Source organism: Erithacus rubecula (genome assembly GCF_903797595.1).
Source record: "Erithacus rubecula genome assembly, contig: scaffold_88_arrow_ctg1, whole genome shotgun sequence".
Lineage (NCBI taxonomy): Eukaryota > Metazoa > Chordata > Aves > Passeriformes > Muscicapidae > Erithacus > Erithacus rubecula.
The window spans coordinates 139,677-159,441 of NW_027635446.1; the positions used below are offsets into that span (position 1 = coordinate 139,677).

Genomic DNA, 19,765 nt, shown 5'->3' on the forward strand with positions numbered 1-19,765 from the left:
CACAAGATGTCCTAATTCTTTCTTGAAACTTCTCACCTCAGAGGCTGTGAGGGGAGCTTCTACAAAACCGATTCCTCCGCTTATCCCACCCATAGGGACCTCCCGTAATGGAAAAAGTTTTGTTTTGGACCTGGTGTAATAAGGATGGTTCGGGGGAGGTGAGTCTATTTTAGTATTTCCGAGCTCCGATTCCCAATGGGTAGGAGGTGGGGGAACTTCCGATGGTGCGGGAGAATAAGCTCCTGATGGTGTTGGGGGAGGTACCACCAAAGTAACGGGTGAATGCAGTAGCTATGGTGTAGTAGAGTGTAAGCCCTGCGTCCCTGTAGGGGGGAGCAGAGCGGGTCCGGGCTCGTGTCCCAAGGCAGTATGGCCAGATAAGCCAGGGGAGACCTGGGAGTAAGGTTGTGAGAGACCTGCTACTGAAGAATCAGGCGAGGTCACTTGCGAAATGTGAGGTCGGGCTGCATCAGCGACTTGGGAAACAGGAGGAGGGATTTGAGGGGGAAGAGCAGAGGACTGGGGCACCGGAAGAGGACTATAAGCCTGGGGTGCCAAGAGAGGGGTGGGGGCCTGAGGTGTTGGGAGAGGAGTAGAGGTCTGGGATACCGGGAGAGGAGTAGAGGTCTGGGGTACCGGGAGAGGAGTAGAGGTCTGGGATACCGGGAGAGGAGTAGAGGTCTGGGGTACCGGAAGAGGAGTAGAGGGAGAAAATGGTGAAGGAGTAGTGGCCACTACTGGATACTCCGGTGGGAGAGGAGGGGGTAAATGTTCTAAGGGGTCCCATCTACATTCCTCATTTTTTCCTTCAATTTTCTCTTCCTTCTTTTTCAATTTACACACTTTAACCCTCTCAGTTCTTAACCCCTGTCTCTCCCAATAAGTGGCATATCGGAGCTGTTCCGAGTCTGAGCTCCCACGGGCCCGTAGATGTTGCACTAATTGTGTGCACATCCATGGGTCACTGGTCCCCCATCTCGGCCACTTTTCAGAGAGATTTAAGGTGGGCCACACCTTCACACAATAATGGATCATCATAATCTTATCTAACCCGTTCAAATTTTCCTCTACATCCCATCTTCGTAACAGTTGCCCTAACGGGCTGTCTAGGGGAATAGGGTCATCTTCCCCTTGGATCTTCTTAACTTTTCCCATGCACTGTCCCATGCTTACCCCACACCTGGAGCGTAGCGCTACCACTGCCTCCAATTAGGCCTAAAAGAAATCCTAAGGTGCCTGTACCCAAAAGGAAAATTACTGACAGGCAACACAACACGTAACTTTTAACAAGACAAAAAAAATAATTTGGCCCTTTCTAAATCAGAATATAAATTCCTTTTGTACAGAAAGTTATAAGGTGCCCCTACCCAAAAGGAAAATTACTGACGGGCAATAAAACTGATAAAGGAATGTCACTCAACACACACCTGGAGCGTTTTAAGGCTTAGGCCTAAGAAGGCTTACGCCTAAGGCTAACCCCACACCTCGTGGATTTACAGGCTACCATGACACCTAGGAGGTTTGCGGGCCACTCCCACACCCCGTAGATTAAGGGCCACTACGACACCCAGGAGGTTTGCGGGCCACTCCCACACCCACGGAGGTTTCTTACCACACTCTCTAGGTCCCAGCAGGGCCCTCCGCTACCCGGCCTAGCCTAGGGTGTGGGGAGTGTGCTGTACTACACGAGAGGGGAGGGGCTTGGTTTACCCCGGGGGTGCCTCAATCACACAGGCTTCTTTCGCTTCCCCCTGTTCCCGGCCAGCCCCCTCGCGGGGGTGTGGAACCGCGGTACTAAGGGGTCCTCACTCGCTTCGGTTAGGCCGGCTGCCGGCCCCCGTCTCATTCACTCTCTCACTCGCTCACCCCCGTGCCCGCCACCGGCTTGCTTACCTTCCTCCAAGCGTTGTCCTGGTCCCACGCTGTTCCGGGTCCGGGGTGGCCAGCTGACCCAGAGGGCTTCTTCGGGGTGGTACCTTCCCCTCTGACGTCCTCTTCTGGGCGTGGCCGTATCCCGGACGAGCCCCCAAAATTGTTAGAAATTAATCAGGGCCGAAGCCTTTATTTAGAAACAGCTCTTTTATTAAATGGGAGCTCAGAGGGAAGGCCGCCGCCTGCCGCTGTAAGGGGTCAGGATCTGAGGTCGGGTTCCACGGTGGAGAGTCCCAGCCTCACGTGCAAGCACAGATCCTCCTGTTGGCTCACTCAGTCTAGGGGTGTCCACGCTGTCCGTCACCTCTCAGGTGGTGGTTACGGCAGGGAGGCTTTCCTTCAGTCGCTTAGGATGTTCCTCGTACTTGAAGGTCAGCTGTTCTGCAGTCCACGACTTAGTTTTCTTGTTTATTCGGTGTTTATCCTTGGCCGGGACTCCTGTCCTCCCAATATCCTCCTGGGAGTGTTACTGTTTTGCATAGGGGGCAGAGCTTTCCCAGCAGCAGCAGGCGGGCGGAAATGACATGGGAGAGGGGCGGAAGTAGGAACCAGGAAGTACAAAACCATAAGGGAACTGAGGGGTACAAATATTGGGTACAGAACATGGGTTTCAATACAACAAGGTAAGTTAACAATCTTCAGAACATTAACTTAGCGGCCATAACCCACAGCTTCCTTCTTTAGGAACTTTAGCTAAATATTCCCAACACCAGGGAAGGTCTGGGGAGGGGTCATGGTGAAGCACAGAAAAACACTCTCAAACCCACAAAAAGAAGTTCTAAGAGCAGGTGTGTATTTATTCAGCGCTGCGGTGCGTGGGGGGACAGCTCCTCCAAAACACGCACACTTGTGGCCACCTGCGCCTCTCCTTTTATTCCCTACAAACCAGGAATGCACAACTCGCCTCACACAAATCCATCGCCTCCTCGCTTCATATGGAAATTGGTTTCACGCCTCCTTGCACATTGCTCCTTTTAGGTTGCTCTGCTGTTTGTCTGGGGGTCTTTGGGATGACCCCTGGGTCTCACAGGCTTCATGCCAGATCTTCACTGTCATATTTCAGTACCTAAAATTCACCCCCTCAAATTCCCACATTTGGAACCAAAATTCCCAAATATTCCCTACGGAGATCCCAAAAATTTACTATAGAGAACACAAACTTCCCATTTTGGGACCCATGTTTCTCTATACAGACCCCAAAAACTCCCTATGGGATCCTCCAAAATTCCATTTGAGGATCCCAACATTGCAAAAATTCTCAATAGAGACCTAAAAATTCCCATGTTTGAACTTAAAAAAAAAAAAAAAAAAATTCCAGGCGAAGACCCCACACTTCTTAAAATTCTCAACACAGAGTCAAAAATTCCCTACAAACCCTACAAAATTCCCTTTAATTGCCCCATTTCCTTATGGGAACCCCAAAATTCCCAAGAGACCTCCAAATTCCCTTTAAGGACCCCAAAATTCTCAATCAGAACCACAACATTCCTATAAGGACTCCAAGCATTCCCTAGACAGAGCCCAAAATACCCAGAAATACCCTTTAAGGACCTCAAAATTCCCCTCTAGAGACCATGAGACCCCCCTGGACCCTCTATAGGTTCCACGAGGCCCCAATAGATCTCCTATAGACCTCCCAGACCACCTTTAGGGACACCCAGAGCCCCCCAAATCCCCTATAGACAAGCCCAAATCCTCTATACAGACACTAAGACCACCCCAATCCCCTATAGATCCCCTATAGATCCCCTATGGGTCCCCTCCAGCCCCACTGCAGCTCTCAGACACGCTGAAGCTGGAATGGAGGACTAGAAGCAAAGATGGCGGCGCCCGGGAAGCACTTCCGGGTGTTCTGAGCATGTGCGGGGTGAATGAGCCAAGAGATGGGCGGGGCTTATAGGGGAATGGGGCGGAGCAAACACAAGGGCTCGGTGCGAATGAAAGGGGAGGGGATAATGATTGACAGGGGCTGTGAATAGAAATGGAGGTGGCTAATGGGCAAAAACTGAAGGGAAAGGGGCGGGGTCAAGGAAAAACCAGGAACTATGAGGGAAAAGGGGCAGGGTCAGAAAAGGGCGGGAACTGTGAGGGGAAAGAACTGGGCCAAAAGGCCAAATGGTCCTAAAGGGGCTTGGTTTGGCCTAAAATTACCTAAAAGGGGCACAAATTCATCCTAATTGCAGCAGGGTTGGCCTAAAATCAGCCAGAGGGGCCTCAAATCCACACAAAGAGGTCTAAAATCATCCAAATTGGCCTAACATTGTCTGAAGGCGCGTAAAATCCAGCCTAAAACACTTTAGCTTGGTATAAAATCACATAAATGGGCCTAAAATATTTGGGACCCAGACCAGCAACCAAACCACCAACAGCACCATTTCTGAGGCCAAAATCAGAATGGAGACCGAGACCAAGACAGGGAACAGAACCAACACCAGAACTGAGACTAGCACTGCTCCAGAACTGGAACTAAGACTGGGACTGAGACCAACACCAATACTGGCACTGGCACCAGGAGAGCTCCAGGACTGCTCTGGGACTGGGACCACCATCAGGAGAACTCCGAGACTGAGACTGACATTGCAACTAGGAGCACCAGAACCAGCACCAAGACTGATACTGGCACCAGGACCGAGACTGGCACCAATATGGGACCAGGACTGAGACTGAGATTGGCGCTGGAAGCACACCGGGACAAACACCGGCACCAGTACCAGCACTGGGACCGCTCTAAAACTGAGACCAAGACCAACATTGAGTCCAAGACTGAAAACAGAACCAGCACCGGCACCGAGACTGGCACTGCTATCGGACCGAGACTGAGACCAGCACTTTGGAAGATGAGAGAGTGCTGTGGATTTAATTGGCATGTGCAGTTTGATAACCAGGACGCCTTGGCAAGAACAAACAGAGCTTTGACGATTACAAGAAGATTGGATCAAGACTGGCAACAGGAAAGAAGATTGAACTAAATAAATAGAAATGTAAAGTTTGTCTGGGTGATGTTTAACACAGTGAATGTAAGTAAAAAAATGACTGCCCTCCTAAAAATTGTATATAAACAAATGTAGCTCACAATAAATTTGGATTCTGATCACGAGCCTGTAGTCTCTGTCTCTATCATTGATAAAATGGCCAAGGACTTGAACGAAGACTAAGACCAGGAACAGAACTGACACCAGAACTGAAACTGGCCCATCTACAAGACTGCCACTGGGACTGGGAGTGAGACTGAGCCCAAACCAGCCCCAGAACTGGCACTGGGACTAAGACTGAGAGTGGCACCAGAATCAACACTGAGACTGGTGCGACTGTAAGACCCACTGGGACTTAGACCAGCACCGCTCTGGGATTGAGACTAACACCAGGACCGGAATGAGCACAGGGAGCACTCTGGGACTGCTCCAAGACTGAAATCGACACTGGGATCAGAAACAAAACCGAGGTCGACGCCAGGAGTGCTCTGAGACAGAGTGATATTGAGGCCGGCACCAGGACTGCGATCAGCACCAGGATCACACTGTGAGCACTCTGGGACCTACACATTAACTCTGGGGACTTCTGGCTATGCTCCCGAGTTGGACTGGAAGGGGCCCCTGGATGGGGCAGGACCCCTCGGTTCGCATCCTTCTGGTGGAGCCATCCCAGTCCATGTGCTCCCAGTTTGTACAATCCCAGTCCATGTGCTTCCAGTTTGTACAATCCCAGTCTGCATGGCCCTGATCCATCTGGTCCCAGTCTGTGCAGTCCCAGTCTGGAGGATCCCATCCCTTGTGATCCCAGCCCCCATGATCCCAGTCTGCGTGGTCCTGCAGGGCTCACACTGCCAGGCTCTGGAATTCCAGCTCCCAGCCAGGAAAAGATGTTCCTGCCCTTGAAGGCAAAGCTCTTCAGAAGGGGTCAAAAGCCAAGAGCAGCAAGATCTTACAGGGACATTTCACTGCCAGCCTTCAGAACTTCACCTATGGCTGTTGGAGCTCCTGCAGTGGAAATCAAGTTAGACAGTGTCTATGGTGGGAGCTGCCCTGGGTCAAGGGAGACCATGAGAGAGAAACAGAGCAGGCAGAGAGAGGCAGGAGAGAAAGGAGAACACAAACACAATCAACTGAGAAGGTGCTGCTGAAAAAAGAACTGGAACTGACTGAAAGTGAATGGGACAGAAATCAGGAATTGTCAAAGTTTTATTTACTATCAAATCGATCCCACCCAGCCAGCCCTACACAATCCCAATCCCACCGCTCCAAATTTGGATCCCACTTCTCCCAATTGCCTTCCAACCCCTTCTCATCCGCTCTGGAATGAGTAATGGCTCTGGAACCCAGTAAGGTTTGTTTGGGATTGAGTTGTTTTGAGGAGGGAACAAGGCATTTTGAAGTGACAGATTGATCTTGGCATTTGGAACACAAAGAGATGGAGAAGAGAGAAGGCAGGCCAAAACAAAAGGATAACTAGGCAGGTGTCTTCCCAACATGGATCCCAGGGAATGTGGGTCACCAGGGCTCTGCCCAGCGTGTGTCCTGCAGTGAAGGATGGAATTGGAGAAGCACACGAAGCTCTTCATACACTCGGGGCACTCACAAGGCTTCCCTTACCAGTGCCTCCATTGGTGTTGGGTCAAGTTTGATCTCTGGGAGAACCTCTTCCCACACTCCTCACACTTGTAGGGCCTCTCCCCAGTGTGGATCCTCTGGTGGCAGATCAGTTCCGAATGCCACCTGAAGCCATTCCCACACTCCTCACACCTGTAGAGCCTCTGCCCTGTGTAGATCCTCTGGTGGCAGATCAGCTTGGAGCTGTGGCTGAAGCTCTTCCCACACTCCTCACACTTGTGGGGCTTTTCCTCTGTGTGCATGCGCCGGTGGTTGGTGAGATTGGAGTTTCGTTGGAAGCCCTTCCCGCAGTCGGCACAGCGGTACAGCTTCTCATCTGTGTGTGTGTGCTGGTGCAAGAGGAGATTGCCTCAGGTGCGAAACCTCTTCCCACACTTTCCACACTCTTACGGACGCTCCCCTGTGTGTGTCTGATAGTGTTTGAAGAACTTGGAGCAGGTGGGAAACCCCTCCCTACACAAAGAACACTCGTAGGGCCTCTCCCCAGTGTGGATCCTTTGGTGAAAGATTAGGTTGCAACGGTGACTGAAGCCCTTCCCACAGTCCCCACACTTGTAGGGCCTTTCCCCAGTGTGGATCCTCTGGTGGCGGATCAGTTCCGAACACCACCTGAAGCCCTTCCCACACTCCTCACACTTGTAGGGCCTCTCCCCTGTGTGGATCCTCTGGTGGCAGATCAGCTTGGAGCTGTGGCTGAAGGTCTTCCCACACCCCTCACACCAGTGGGGTTTTTCCCCAATGTGGATGCGCCGGTGGTTTGTAAGGCTGGAGTTTCGCCTGAAGCTCTTCCTGCAGTCAGGCCACAGAAGGGCTTCTCATCTGTATGCGTGCACTGGTGCAGGAGGAGATTGCCTCTGGTGCGAAAACTCTTCCCACACTCACCACACTCGTAGGGACGCTCCCCTGTGTGTGTCTGGTAGAGTATGAAGAGCTTGGAGCAGGTGGGAAACCTCTTCTTACACTCAGAACACTCGTAGGGCCTCTCCTCCAGTGTGCATCCTTTGGTGAAGGATTAGGTTGGAACGGTGACAGAAGCCCTTCCCACAGTCTCCACACTTGTAGGGCCTTTCCCCAGTGTGGATCCTCTGGTGAATGATTAGGTTGGAACGGTGACTGAATCCCTTCTAACACTCCTCACACTTGTAGGGCCTCTCCCCTGTGTGGATCCTCTGGTGGCAGATCAGCTTGGAGCTGTGGCTGAAGCTCTTCCCACACTCCTCACACTTGTGGGGCTTTTCCCCTGTGTGGATGCGCCGGTGGTTGGTGAGATTGGAGTTTCGTTGGAAGCCCTTCCCGCAGTCGGGGCAGCGAAATGGCTTCTCATCTGTGTGTGTGCGATGGTGCAGGAGGAGATTGCCTCTGGTGCGAAACCTCTTCCCACACTCAGAACACTCACAGGGCCTCTCCCCAGTGTGGATCCTTTTGTGAAGGATTAGGTTGGAATGCTGACTGAAGCCCTTCCCACACTCCCCACACTTGTATGGCCTTTCCCCAGTGTGGATCCTCTGGTGAATGATTAGGTTGGAACGGTGACTGAAGCCCTTCCCACAGTCCCCACACTTGTATGGCCTTTCCCCAGTGTGGATCCTCTGGTGAAGGATTAGATTGAAACGGTGACTGAATCCCTTCTCACACTCCTCACACTTGTAGGGCCTCTCCCCTGTGTGGATCCTCTGGTGGCAGATCAGCTTGGAGCTGTGGCTGAAGCTCTTCCCACACTCCTCACACTTGTGGGGCTTTTCCTCTGTGTGCATGCGCCGGTGGTTGGTGAGATTGGAGTTTTGTTGGAAGCCCTTCCCACAGTCGGGGCAGCGGAACGGCTTCTCATCTGTGTGCGTGCGCTGGTGCAGGAGGAGATTGCCTCTGGTGCAAAACCTCTTCCCACACTCCTCACACTCGTAGGGACGCTCCCCTGTGTGTGTCTGGTAGTGTTTGAAGAGCTTGGAGCAGGTGGGAAACCTCTTCCTACACACAGAACACTCATAGGGCCTCTCCTTCAGTGTGCATCCTTTGGTGAAGGATTAGGTTGGAACGGTGACAGAAGCCCTTCCCACAGTCTCCACACTTGTAGGGCCTTTCCCCAGTGTGGATCCTCTGGTGAATGATTAGGTTGGAACGGTGACTGAATCCCTTCTAACACTCCTCACACTTGTAGGGCCTCTCCCCTGTGTGGATCCTCTGGTGGCAGATCAGCTTGGAGCTGTGGCTGAAGCTCTTCCCACACTCCTCACACTTGTGGGGCTTTTCCCCTGTGTGGATGCGCCGGTGGTTGGTGAGATTGGAGTTTCGTTGGAAGCCCTTCCCGCAGTCGGGGCAGCGAAATGGCTTCTCATCTGTGTGTGTGCGATGGTGCAGGAGGAGATTGCCTCTGGTGCGAAACCTCTTCCCACACTCAGAACACTCACAGGGCCTCTCCCCAGTGTGGATCCTTTTGTGAAGGATTAGGTTGGAATGCTGACTGAAGCCCTTCCCACACTCCCCACACTTGTATGGCCTTTCCCCAGTGTGGATCCTCTGGTGAATGATTAGGTTGGAACGGTGACTGAAGCCCTTCCCACAGTCCCCACACTTGTATGGCCTTTCCCCAGTGTGGATCCTCTGGTGAAGGATTAGATTGAAACGGTGACTGAATCCCTTCTCACACTCCTCACACTTGTAGGGCCTCTCCCCTGTGTGGATCCTCTGGTGGCAGATCAGCTTGGAGCTGTAGCTGAAGCTCTTCCCACACTCCTCACACTTGTGGGGCTTTTCCCCTGTGTGGATGCGCCGGTGGTTGGTGAGATTGGAGTTTTGTTGGAAGCCCTTCCCACAGTCGGGGCAGCGGAACGGCTTCTCATCTGTGTGCGTGCGCTGGTGCAGGAGGAGATTGCCTCTGGTGCAAAACCTCTTCCCACACTCCTCACACTCGTAGGGACGCTCCCCTGTGTGTGTCTGGTAGTGTTTGAAGAGCTTGGAGCAGGTGGGAAACCTCTTCCTACACACAGAACACTCATAGGGCCTCTCCCCGGTGTGGATCCTCTGGTGAAGGATTAGGTTGGAACGCCACCTGAAGGCTTTCCCACACTCCTCACACTTGTAGGGCCTCTCCCCTGTGTGGATCCTCTGGTGGCAGATCAGCTTGGAGCTGTGGCTGAAGCTCTTCCCACACTCCTCACACTTGTGGGGCTTTTCCTCTGTGTGCATGCGCCGGTGGTTGGTGAGATTGGAGTTTTGTTGGAAGCCCTTCCCACAGTCGGGGCAGCGGAACGGCTTCTCATCTGTGTGCGTGCGCTGGTGCAGGAGAAGATTGCCTCTGGTGCAAAACCTCTTCCCACACTCCTCACACTCGTAGGGACGCTCCCCTGTGTGTGTCTGGTAGTGTTTGAAGAGCTTGGAGCAGGTGGGAAACCTCTTCCTACACACGGAACACTCGTAGGGCCTCTCCCCGGTGTGGATCCTCTGGTGAAGGATTAGGTTGGAACGCCACCTGAAGCCTTTCTCACACTCCTCACACTTGTAGGGCCTCTCCCCTGTGTGGATCCTCTGGTGGCAGATCAGCTTGGAGCTGTGGCTGAAGCTCTTCCCACACTTTTCACACTTGTGGGGCTTTTCTCCTGTGTGGATGCGCCGGTGGTTGGTGAGATTGGAGTTTCGTTGGAAGCCCTTCCCGCAGTCGGGGCAGCGAAATGGCTTCTCATCTGTGTGCGTGCGCTGGTGCAGGAGGAGATTGCCTCTGGTGCGAAACCTCTTCCCACACTCAGAACACTCACAGGGCCTCTCCCCAGTGTGGATCTTTTTGTGAAGGATTAGGTTGGAATGCTGACTGAAGCCCTTCCCACACTCCCCACACTTGTATGGCCTTTCCCCAGTGTGGATCCTCTGGTGGCGGATCAGTTCTGAACGCCACCTGAAGCCCTTCCCACACTCCTCACACTTGTAGGGCGTCTTCCCTGTGTGGATCCTCTGGTGGCAGATCAGCTTGGAGCTGTGGCTGAAGCTCTTCCTATACTCTTCACACTTGTGGAGCTTTTCCCCTGTGTGGATGCGCCGGTGGTTGGTGAGATTGGAGTTTCGTTGGAAGCCCTTCCCGCAGTCGGGGCAGCGAAATGGCTTCTCATCTGTGTGCGTGCGCTGGTGCAGGAGGAGATTGCCTCTGGTGCGAAACCTCTTCCCACACTCAGAACACTCACAGGGCCTCTCCCCAGTGTGGATCCTTTTGTGAAGGATTAGGTTGGAATGCTGACTGAAGCCCTTCCCACACTCCCCACACTTGTATGGCCTTTCCCCAGTGTGGATCCTCTGGTGGCGGATCAGTTCTGAACGCCACCTGAAGCCCTTCCCACACTCAGAACACTTGTAGGGCGTCTTCCCTGTGTGGATCCTCTGGTGGCAGATCAGCTTGGAGCTGTGGCTGAAGCTCTTCCCGCACTCTTCACACTTGTGGGGCTTTTCTCCTGTGTGGATGCGCCGGTGGTTGGTGAGATTGGAGTTTCGTTGGAAGCCCTTCCCGCAGTCGGGGCAGCGATATGGCTTCTCATCTGTGTGCGTGCGCTGGTGCAGGAGAAGATTGCCTCTGGTGCGAAACCTCTTCCCACACTCAGAACACTCACAGGGCCTCTCCCCAGTGTGGATCCTCTGGTGGCAGATCAGCTTGGAGCTGTGGCTGAAGCTCTTCCCACACTCCTCACACTTGTGGGGCTTTTCCCCAGTGTGGATGCGCCGGTGGTTTGTAAGGCTGGAGTTTCGTTGGAAGCTCTTCCCGCAGTCAGGGCACAGGAAGGGCTTCTCGTCTGTGTGCGTGCGCTGGTGCAGGAGGAGATTGCCTCTGGTGCGAAACCTCTTCCCACACTCCTCACACTCGTAGGTATGCTCCCGAGTGTGGATCCTCTGGTGATGGATCAGGCTGGATCTCCATCTGAAGCTCATCCCACACTCTGAGCACTTGTGGGGCTTCTCCCCATTACAAGGCTGCTCATGGACCATGAGGTTTGAGCTCTGGCTCCATCTCTGGCCGCCTGCCCAGCCCAGGCTGGGTCTTTCCTCTTCAGATTCCGGTGATCTGCTTTTGCAGCTCCTCCTGGTGCAGGATCTCCGCGGTTTTTCTTCCCCTTTGGATTCCTGCACCGTGGAGCCGCTGCAAACGGCCTCTTCCATGAGGTTCTGCCGCGGGGATTTGTCCTCCCTGGTCTCCGTGCTCAGCTCCTTATCTGGGCGAGGAAAGAGAGGTTGGGATTTGCCTCCGTGCTAGGGGGAAGGGGAAGGAGATCTCCCCAGTGTATCCCCGGCAGGACAGCGTTGGCAGCTGGGGTTATCCTGAAGACAGGGCCATGCTGGGCTGTGAGATGGAGCAGGACAGAGGGGGGAAAGGGGCACTGACTTCCTCCTCACCTGCTTGGGGCTCCTGGACCATCTTCCTCTTTCTCACAGCCTCCTCCACCTCCATCAGGCCAAGGGTTGGGAATGGGAAATCCTGGTTTGGAGAAAAACATGTGATGAGAGTGTTGTCTTGGAGGTTCCTCCTGCCCAAGTCCATCTCTAGAAGTCCCCGGGCATCTGAGGTCCATGAAAACCTCCCAAACACCAACACTCAGCCCAGAAAATGCCTCCCAGGAGTTCCTGGGAAAGGTCCCTTCCCTTTGGTGTTCAAGAGCTCCCCGTCCCAGCTGCTGGGGGTCACGCTCCTATTGGGGGTCCCCCATCTACTCAGTGCCCGCCCTCCCCAGGCTGCTGGGAGTCACAGGAATCTGAAAAGCTCTCCTCTCTTCCCTCTCCCCATTTAGGGATGCTGTGGGATTTTGGGATCCCAGGGTCCCTTGTCCCCTTATTCTCTGCTTTGGGGTGCTGGGGGTCCAAGGAGTCCCCCCTGCCCCTCTCCAGGCTGTTGAGGGTCCTGCCAGTAGAGGTGCTCCCCCCTCTTTGGGCTCCCCACTTTGGGGTCCTGGGGGACACAGGGCTCTGCTCCTCCAGGCTGCCTCTTCTGGCAGTCGCCACTGGGACCCCCAGTGTCTCCCCAAGGGGCATTTTCTGCTCAGCTTTTCAGTCCTGCATTCTCCAAACATTCCCCCTCCCTAAAAAAAATAAAACTAATGATACTGAGAGGCACAGAGACTCTTCTAAAGGTGACTGGGATAAAACTGGGGACAAGCGAACCAACCTGAGTGTCCTGGGTTGATGTTATGACTAGCTCCTCTCCCTGCCCCCACCATGGAGCTGCCGGCCGCCCCTCCCCTGGGCTGCTTAGCTCGGCTGCTGCTTCTGCTGGCCCCTGGCTCGCTTCTTGCTGCCCCCAGCTTGCTACCCTGCTGGCTACCCTGGCTGCCCCCTCCCTCTCTTCCTTCTTCTCCTCATCCCGAAAATTTGCACTGGCTCCAGAGGAGACGGATCTGAACCTCAGAGACTGCCTCTGGAAGTCTGCCAAAGAAGCTCTGCCGCCCTTCCCAGCGAAGATCAACCGAGTTCGTCCCTCTCTCTCTCAGTGAAATTTTTTTGGTCATCTGGGTCTGTGCTGGGAAGTGTTTCTCTTGTGTTTTTGTTAATAAATAAGTTTTTTCCACTTTCCCCTGAAGAAAATTCTTTCAGAGCCCAGTGAAGGAAGGAATTGGGGCGGGGGGGGGGGGGACGGTCCTTTGGAGGTCTTTCCCCAAATTTGTCCTAAACTCGGACACTGAGGTATCTTTGAGTGCCTGAAAATGGCTATAAAATTGTTCAGGGCAACTGGGATATACTGGTAGTGTCTGAGACCATATGGGTGGTGACAGGGACTGTGGTAGCAGCAGTTGGGAGAATTGGGAACATGCTAGACCAAAGTTGTGTTGGACAACGTATCCGTTTAAAAATTTTTCTGTAAGTTTAATCAAGGGGTTTTGTTTGCCTTTGCCCTAAAACACTTTTCATTTTCTTTCCAAGGCAAAGATTTTGGTATCTTCAGTAGAGGCTCCAGGCCTGCAGTTGTATACAGGACTTAAGACATAACTGAGTTATAGTAAGAATATTGCTGACATTTTTTAGATAGAACACAATTGAGTGTTTGCATCCTGTTACACGTAACCTGGTGAGCTCAGAAACCGGGATTCTAATAGGTTCAAGAGTAGTGGTCTGAGCTTGCATCTTAACTTGTGGGGAAAACCCTATATAACAGTATGTATTTGGAGAGTTGTTGCTTTTAGCTACTCAGCTTCTGGCCACTTGCTTTAGCCATTCTGGCTTCTTCTAGCCATTTGCTTATTGCTGCTGCTTTTGCCATTGCTTGCCATTGCTTTTGCTACTGCCTGTTGAGACTAATGTGCTTTGTAATAAGACGTGCTTTGTAATAAATAACTATTTTAACTATTAGCTGCTTTGCTTATTTTAGGATTACCCAATGAACTAGGAGCCTAAGAGCTCCAGAGATAGGTGCCTGTAGAGCATCTGGAAGTCTGGTGCCTCTAGAGCACCTGGGGGTCAGAAAGAACCCCCAGCAGCAGTTTCCACAAGTGGGAGCTACTACTCTATACTGGGGGCCACTGGGCATGACTGGAACCATGCTGAGAGGTACTGGGATCATCTATGGAGGGACTGGGACTGTGCTAGAGGCAATTGGGGGTAGCTGGGATCACACTGGGAGGAACTGGAACCATGCTCAGAAGGACTGGGATCATACTGGATCATACTGGCAGCAACTTGAACTGCATTGAGGGTGATTGGGAGAGGCTGTGAGCAACTGGGAACAGTCTGGAAGCAGCTGAGGACAACTGGGAGTGACTGGGAACATGCTGGCGGCAACTGGGATGGTCTGGGAGACTGAAACCACAATGAGGGGAAATGGGAGCAACTGGAACCACATGGGATGATAATGGGAACAGCTGTGCCCATGACAGTCATACTAGGATCCTACTGGAACTAGCTGGGATCATACTGGGAGTGACTGGAATAATACTGGGAATATCTGAGAATGGCTGGGATCATACTGCAATCAGACTGGGAATGATGGAGAAGGGCTGGTCACATCTGGAACCATACTGGGAGTGACTGGAATAGTACTGGGAATATCTGAGAATGACTGGGATCATACTGCAATCAGACTGGGAATGATGGAGAAGGGCTGGTCACATCTGGAACCATACTGGGATTGACTGGGATTCACTCTGGGCATGATTAGAAGAATAATGGGAGAATCTGGGAGTGACTGGGGTCATACTGGAGATGACTGGAACCATACTGGGGGTGACTACAGGTCCTACTGGGATCATCCTTGGAGCCATTGGAATTACAGAGGGTGGGAATGTAACCTGACTGGGGGTTACTGGGAGCTACTGGGCCAATGTTGGGAGGAAAATGTGGACACATTGGGAGCAAGTGGGATCAACTGCAAGGTACTGGAACCATGCTGGGGGGACTGAGGCCAGAACAGAGATCATACTGGGAACAACTGGGAGTATGGGACACTGCCAGAAACTGGGATCAGGCTGGAGACAACTGAGAATAACAGGGAAAGACTGGCATTATTCTGAGGTAACTGGAACTTTACTGGAGCAACAGGGATATAATGAGAGTGTCTGTAATCATACTGGGGGGACTGGAACCACTCTGGGGGCAACTGGGAGATAGCAGGACAATGTTGAGAGAGGCTGGGGCCATTCTAGGGATCATCTTGGTAGGAACTGGGAACAACTGGAACTGTTCTGGCAGCAACTCTGATCATCCTGGGATCACAGTGAGAGCAGCTGGGTCCATGCTGGGTGAGACTGGGATCACACTGAGCGTGACTGGAATCATACTGGGATGGACTGGGAGTGGCTGTGAACAACTGGAATCAGGCTGAAAGCAACTGGGAAGGAATGAGAGTGACTAAGAGCATGCTGGGGGTGACTGGGATATACTGGGAGTGATAGGGAGTCACAGGGATTACACTGGAGGCTACTGGGGTCATGCTGGCATTGACAGGGAGCAACTGGGGTCACACTGGGGACCACTGGAATCAGGCTGTGACTAAAATCAGCCTGCAAGTGACTGGGATCATAATGGGTTCATACTGAGAGTTGGATTAGAGTGTGTGTGATTGGAGCCCAACTGGGGGTCCTTGGGAGCTATAGGGTCCATGCTGGAAACAAATTCCCACACACTGGGAGGAACTGGGAGGAACTGAGATAAAACTGGGGGCAAGTGAACCACACTGAGGTAACTGGGAGTGCCTAGAAATGACTATGAGATGGTTCAGGGCAACTGGGATATACTGGGAGTGTCTGAGACCATAGGGGTGGTGACTGAGACCTAACTGGGAGCAAGTGGAAATGTGCTGGGGGGAAAACTGGGACCATGCTGGGGCAACTGGGGGAGAGTCTGAGTCAGTGGCGCTGTGCTGGCAAAGACTGGATTCATACTGGGATAGTATTGGGAGTGACTGGGACTGTGCTAGGAGAACTGGGAACATACTGGACCAAAGTGGTGTTGGAAAACATATCCGTTTAAAATTTTTTCTATAAGTTTAATCAAGGGGTTTTCTTTGCCTTTGCCCTAAATGTAATTTTCTTTCCAGGGCATTGCTGCATAAGGAGAGGCCAGATGAACTCAACACATCAACACACTGGAAGCAGCTGGAATGCTCAAGGGCCATCAGTGGCCACCAAGGAACATCCACCCCAGACTCTGCCTCTGGCACAGCTGCAGACATCTCTGAAAGGACTAATAAGAAAATGAGGGATGGAAGATCTAATTAACATCAGAAAGGAACAAATCCGGATCCAAAAGGAGACCAAATACTAGGAATTGAGTGTTTGCAAGTTGAGACCAATGAACACTGACCCAATTCATTTCTATGAGTACTGACTGGATAAAAGATCACAAAAATCTCCTAAAAATGAGCGTCATGGAATGATTCTCTCTGTACACATGGGTTATGTGTGGATGAGATGATTTCTGTGGTACATCCTGGCCACAACATCCTCCCCAGATAATAAAGTATGCCATGACTCTCTAAAATTGTTGTTGGGTGCTTTGGTTTCTTTCTCTCATTTTCGGTGACCCTGGGAGGAACTGAGAGCAACTGGGACCATGCTGGGGGCAAATTCCATCATAATGGGGAATGCCTGGGAGTGACAGGGCTCATCCTGGGAGTGCCGAGAAAACTGGAAGCACACGCGTGGAGCAACTGGGCTCACGCTGGGAGCAGCCACTGGCGGCATCGGGAGCCCCGAATCCCTTTCCCGGCCGTGCTGCCCCTCCAGCCCCAGCACCCCCCGCCAGGGTCCCGGCAATGCCAGGGGTCCCCCCCTCTCAGGCTCCCCGCTTTGCCCTTCTGGAGCTCTCCTCTCTCTGTGCTCCCGCTCAGGGAAGCCGCGCCTCTCCCGGGGCTCTCCCAAACTGCTGTCCCGCCACCGATCCCGCTGCTCCCGTGCGCTCCCCACGGGGCCCTGGCAGAGCTCGCAGGGCCCGGCCCGGGAAGCCCAACCCCCACCGAGGGGGGACTCGCATCCCCCCGCCCCCGCCGGGGCTCTGCCCACACCCACCAGCACCCCCAAAAACACCTCCCGGGGACCCCCCGATGTCCCCCCGAGGGGCATCTGCGTTCCTAGAGCCCGGCAAGATCCAAACATCCCCCCGAAAACCTCCAAACCCAGGGACCCCACCCGGGATACTGGGGGCGAGCTCCCCTCCCTGGGCACCTGCAGGATGGGGGGCGATGGTCCCGGGGGGGCTACGAGTTCAGGCAGCTCTGGGCTCGCGCTCAAATTGCTCCTTGTCTCATCCTGCTTCTGCTGTCGCTGCGCCTCTTCCTCCCTCCCTCCTCCTCCTCCTCCCCCATTCCAAACCCCGAACTGGGAGGGGATGGGTCAAGGGAAGGGCAGGAACTGTGAGAGGAAAGGGGCGGGGTCAAGGGAAGGGCAGGTACTCTGAGGGGAAAGGGGCGGGGCCAAAGCACTGAGCAGTCCTAAAAGGATCTGGTTTGGCCTCAAATCACCAATAAAGGGCCTCAAATGCACACATTCACACAAAGGGGTCTAAAATCATGCAAATGGCCCTAACATCATCTAACAGGTCCTAAAATTGGTCTGAGAATTGATCAGGTTTAGCTTAGAAACAAAGATCCATAAATCCACCCTGTATCCTCACATGGTTTGGCATAAAATCAGCCAAATGAGCTTAAACTCTAACCAAAGGGTCTAAAATTTTCAAAACTGATTAAAAACCAACACAACTGGCCCAAAATCACCCTTCAATCTCCCCGATGGCCGGAAAATCAACCCTGAAAGTGCCCATTTTTTCCTAAAATCACCCAAATGGACTTAGACATACCCAAACTGGCCTGAAACCCCCCAAGGGAGCCAAAATCACTCTAAAATCAGAGCCCTGGGTCTCATAGGGTTCATGCCAGCTGTTCACTTCTTAATTTCAGCACCCAAAATCCCTCACCCTCCCCCCAAATTCCCACTTTTGGACACTGAATTCCCAAATATTCCCTTATGACATTCTACAAATTTCCTCTAGAGAAACTAAACTTCCCATGTTTGACCAGTTTTTTTATAGAGATACCAAAAATCCCAAAAATCCTCTATGGGATACTTCAAAATTTCATTTGAGGACCCCAACATTGCAAAAATTCTAATAGAAACTTTAAAATTCCCATGTTTGGATACAAAGTTAAAAAATAAACTTCCTGTTGCAGACGCCATAATTGTCAAAATTCTCAATATAGGCCCCGAAATTCCCTACAAACACAGCAAAATTCCCTTTACTTACCCCATAATTTCCTTATGAGAATAGCAAAATTCCCATGAGACCCTCCCAAATTCCCTTTAAGGACCATTCCCAAAAATTTTCTATAGGAACCACAAAATTCCTTAGAGGGATTCCAAGATTTCCCTGGGGAGAGCCCAAATTTCCCAGAAATACCATTTAAGAACCTGAAAATTCTCCTTTAGTGACCCTGAGTTCCCCCTGGCTGTTGCAGTGCTGAATGGGGTTTGGAGCCCACTGGACATGTCTGTGTGTGTGTGTGTGCCCCAGCCAATAAACCATATTGAGCTGGTGTGTTTTGCTGGTCACTTCTTGCTGCACATTTTGCTGTTAGTTCTCACATCCCTTTCACACACTCGCTGTCTTTGTGTGTTTCTCAGTTTAGATCAGTGTTTACAGCAGGTGCACAGCATGAGAAAGGTTCGGGAGTTTTTCCATAACTTGTTTGAAACCCCCCAAGGACGCTGGAACATCAACTGTGCTAAATCGGGAGAGAAGACGTTGAAAACATCAAATACCAAGATTAGAAGATTCAAGATTGCAGGGGGCAGTGAAGATTGTGAAGACCACCAATGACAGACTTTTGGGGGGGTTGAAGGGGTGGATTCATATTCTAAAATTACTAATTGTAAAGTGTGTTCCCATGTGGGTGATGGTTCTAGAAATGTATAATTGGGGTCAATTGTAAACAATAAATTGGCTTCTGCAAAAATCACATTGATTTGCTGTTCAGAAGTCCAGTTTCTTCCTGCATTTGGTGACCCTGGCGATGTGGTAAACTGTACACATGGTGCATGAAGCGAGCCGAAACTTTTTAGACTTAGTGTGTCTTACTGTCTCTTAGTGTTTTAGCCTTAGTGTCTGAAAGGGGTCCGCAGAGTGAAGAAGCAGAAGCGCAGCCTGGGCTGCCGCGGCAGAACCACGGCAGCGGGGTCGGAGCGCGACTCCGGAGAGAACCCGAAGAATGCAGAAGAGAGAGAAGATGCCAAAGAGGGGATGGGAGGAAAGCGGCAGGAGCACGGGACGAAGAAATTCCCGAGAAAAGCTCCAAGAGAAAAGCGTGTGCAGTGCAGTGAAGAACCATGGAAAAGGAGAGCAGCTGGGGCTGGAGGGATGGAGAAATTATTATCGAAAGAAAATCAAGAAATGCAGACAAAGTTAAATATCCTCCAGCATATCCTCTCTGTGACAGCAGTCAAGTGCGACCCAGAGGGTTTTAAAAGACTATTTAGATAGAGTCAAGAAAAGGATTTATTCCGGGTGACCCTGTGGCTGCCTTTGCTGCGTTTGCACGAGTGCTTGGTGAGGGAAGAGACAGTCACTCCGTTCTTACCATCAGCGGTCCCTGAGACAGAGTTGCAGGCTCTGCGGAAAGTCTCGGGCAGCCACAGCGCGGACTCGGAGCCAGAAGAACTTACGGGCTGTCCCGTGGTGTCCCCTGAAGAGTTAACAGCAGCCCTAAGAAGAGAGTTACCAGAGCTCAGTCAGAGCGGGCATTCAAATGTAGATCACGAATATTCAAATGCAGAGCGATT

General features: G+C 52.1%; 1 protein-coding gene across 1 annotated transcript; it reads right to left on the reverse strand.

Annotated features, from left to right (window-relative positions):
- Positions 1 to 7,437: 7,437 nt before the first annotated feature.
- Positions 7,438 to 17,443, reverse strand: LOC306816763 (uncharacterized protein). Its single transcript, XM_079333192.1, has 6 exons — positions 17,159 to 17,443; positions 11,907 to 11,988; positions 11,356 to 11,725; positions 9,942 to 10,095; positions 8,920 to 9,857; positions 7,438 to 8,498 (listed from the first exon to the last, which is right to left on the reverse strand). Exons 2-6 carry the CDS (start codon positions 11,959 to 11,961, stop codon positions 7,664 to 7,666), a joined length of 2,352 nt encoding a protein of 783 aa, XP_079189318.1. The 5' UTR covers positions 11,962 to 11,988; positions 17,159 to 17,443; the 3' UTR covers positions 7,438 to 7,663.
- Positions 17,444 to 19,765: the final 2,322 nt, after the last annotated feature.

What these genes read in the sequence shown, in the direction of transcription:
- LOC306816763 (XM_079333192.1), bottom strand. Translation starts at nt 11,961, where the DNA reads ATGGAGGTGGAGGAGGCTGTGAGAAAGAGGAAGATGGTCCAGGAGCCC. An exon ending in TGTGAGGAGTGTGGGAAGAG is followed by an intron (nt 10,096 to 11,355) that starts GTTTCGCACCAG and finishes GTGTGGGAAGAG; the next exon opens with CTTCAGCCACAGCTCCAAGC. An exon ending in TGTTCTGAGTGTGGGAAGAG is followed by an intron (nt 8,499 to 8,919) that starts GTTTCGCACCAG and finishes GTGTAGGAAGAG; the next exon opens with GTTTCCCACCTGCTCCAAGC.